We start from the raw sequence: 2,611 nt of genomic DNA, 5'->3' as shown, positions 1-2,611 counted from the left end.
GTATAAGAAGAAGAAAAAGGCTGGCTTGTTTGTTTGTTTGAAGAGACAACCATTCCGGGCAGGTTTTTTTCTGTGTGCATAATCCCGTCATTGAGGCAGTGTGATGTGGTGTGTCTGCTATGTCATGTTGTCTGTGTACCGGGTGATGAGTCTGTATATTGTGATATCTGTGTGGTCTGTGTGATTTGTGGGATTGTACTGGGTTGTCTTCCAAATGAAAATACCGACAAGGGAACACACAGGAATGTTGAGTAAGGCTTTAGAAAGCCTGCAGACAAGGGGCTATTCGCTGGGAAAATTGCTGCCCTTATGTTACACCTCTCTGTGGTTTTGTAAAGAATCAACAGGAAGTAAACAGTAAGGAAGGACCGTGGGGAAGTAGATCACAGAAATCTTGAGCAAATGAGGTCGAATTTTTCTCTGTTGTTTACCTCATGCTTAACTCAGGAGGGAGGGATTCAGTAAATACAAACTAAGAACTTTGTAGACTCTTAAGCATTGCCTGAATGCCTACAATTTTAAACGTTTAAGGATTGACTTAGTGCTGCAGGGTGAATTCCAGCTTCTATCAACCTCCCTCTTATCCAGATGTAACATCTAGTTCATTATTACTATTAAATTTGATATTCGGCTTCCCACATTTCCCCTTTTTTATATAAATCATAATTTTGTGGTTATCAAGACAAGCATGATTTCTTCAAGATTCATTCTTGCTTGTTTTCTTTATGTATAATCCAATAAATACAGCCAATTAAGCAAAATAAGTTCACAAGATTCTTCCAAAATTCTTGTGTGATCAGAAGGACTCAGGTTGGTTATTTTTTGAGTCTCTTTTTATTGTCACATAACTTGCATTTCATTGCTTAAGGGTCGGTTTCTATTGCTTTATTACCACAATCCTTGTCAAAACTAGTTTTGATCGATCTCTGGCTTCCCACAGTACTATGTGATGTTTTCTGGGTACTTTCGGTTCTTGTGTATATTGTGTGATGTGTGTACTGTGTGTACTCAGTCCTACTGTGTGAGTTTTGTGTGATAGATGAGTACTCTGTGGCGTGTGAGTGCTCTGACATATTATGTGTCTGCTCTGTGATGTTGTGTGTGTTCTCTGTGGTTTCTGTGTAATGTGTGATATGTGTGTACTCTGTTACGATACATGTGTACTGTGTGAGTCATCTATCTACCCACCTCGAGGAAAACAAATTATATCATTATTCCTTTCATTTTTCTATTAACTCTTTCTAGTTAATAGGTTTTTTTTATCCATTGCCAATGTACTGAATCTGAAAAATAGACTTTCATTACTGTTTGTTCACAGAAGTCTGTCCTCTGTGACTTCCTTTGGTTTGGGTTTTGTATTGTCATACTTGGATTTTGGCAGGTATTCCAAACATCAGTGATCGTGAGGCTTTATTCCGTGAATATACACAGATGAAAATCTTAAGGACTAGCCCACTCTGGCCTTCGATGTTACAACAGATGTCAGCATTGCGTGGCAGAGAAGCTTTAGAAAGAAAGCAAGATGATGACTTTAGGTGAGTTTCAATCAAATAAAAAAAATTCTTCCAAAACCTTGTAAGAAACAGTGAGTTTAGAGACAGTCATCAGAAATTTTAAGATTTATAAAATTAAATACAGGAGCATAGTTTTGGTAGATTTTGACTTTGGAGAGTCCTAAGGCAAAACCCTTATACCTTCATTTTGGTTTTACTACAGGCCCATGAGAGCACACTTATTTACAGCTTAGTGCTGCTTGTTTTTGACCACACATCAAACAGTACAGGACTTATATAAAGGGGTTGCACAGAATCACCCATGAAAGCTGCATCAGAGTTTACAATCTTCCCTCTTTGAAGGAAATTCTCTAGATGTACACCTGTTGCGGACTCACCTTGCTGAAACCACGCATTGTATGTGACAAACGTAGCCAAGATTTCTGTGCCTTCTCATCCCATTGGATGCAGGTGGTGGACTATTGGGAATGAACGTACAGAAACATGAAAAACCTCTATAAATACATTTCCTTTAGTTTTTCAACAAACATTTATCATTTTTATGCAGCTTTATGATTGTACAGAAAATGGGAAACTTATTACTCCTCTCCACCTGTACTAGGACATTGAGAGATCAGAGCAGGTGGAAAAATTCAGAGTGTAGATAGGCTTTATCAATGTCACAAATGTGGTAAATCTGTTTTTTTATCTTTTACATCCAAGGAGATATTCAAGGACACATGTCGCAGAGAAACCTAATGAAAGTAAAGAATGTGTTAAAGCATTTTCACCATTAAGTCAGATCATGGTGCAGGGAAGAAGTCACAGAGGAGAGATAAGTTTTGAACGTAAGAAATGTGGGGAAACCTTCCCTGGATCACATGACCTATGTGAACATAGGAAAACTTATACAAGAGAGAAACCTACTCGGTGTAAGGAATGTGAGAAAACATTTTTTGGATCAAGTCAATGCAGTGTGCGTAGAAGAATTCATACAGGACAGAAACCTTATGAATGTAAGGAATGTGGGAAAACTTTTTCACGATCCACTTTCCTCATTGAACATACTAGAATTCACACAGGAGAGAAACCTTTTGAATGTAAGGAATGTGGGAAAA

At 37.9% G+C, this 2,611-nt stretch overlaps 1 protein-coding gene across 1 annotated transcript in view; it reads left to right on the top strand.

Annotated features, from left to right (window-relative positions):
- Window positions 1-1,467: 1,467 nt before the first annotated feature.
- Window positions 1,468-2,611, top strand: part of LOC102843545 (zinc finger protein 135-like) — a gene marked incomplete at its 3' end in the record, with an annotated part of 12,014 nt that continues 10,870 nt past the window's right edge. Inside the window, exon 1 of the mRNA XM_006903342.1 lies at window positions 1,468-1,535. Within this exon, the coding sequence (XP_006903404.1) occupies window positions 1,468-1,535 (68 nt within the window). The remainder of the gene's footprint in view (window positions 1,536-2,611) is intronic.

Source organism: Elephantulus edwardii, unplaced genomic scaffold, assembly GCF_000299155.1.
Source record: "Elephantulus edwardii isolate Elephantulus edwardi_28Jun2011 unplaced genomic scaffold, EleEdw1.0 scaffold00573, whole genome shotgun sequence".
Classification (NCBI taxonomy): Eukaryota; Metazoa; Chordata; class Mammalia; order Macroscelidea; family Macroscelididae; genus Elephantulus; species Elephantulus edwardii.
The sequence above is the reverse complement of the archived record's forward strand: the minus strand, read 5'-3'. Positions and strand labels throughout refer to the sequence as shown.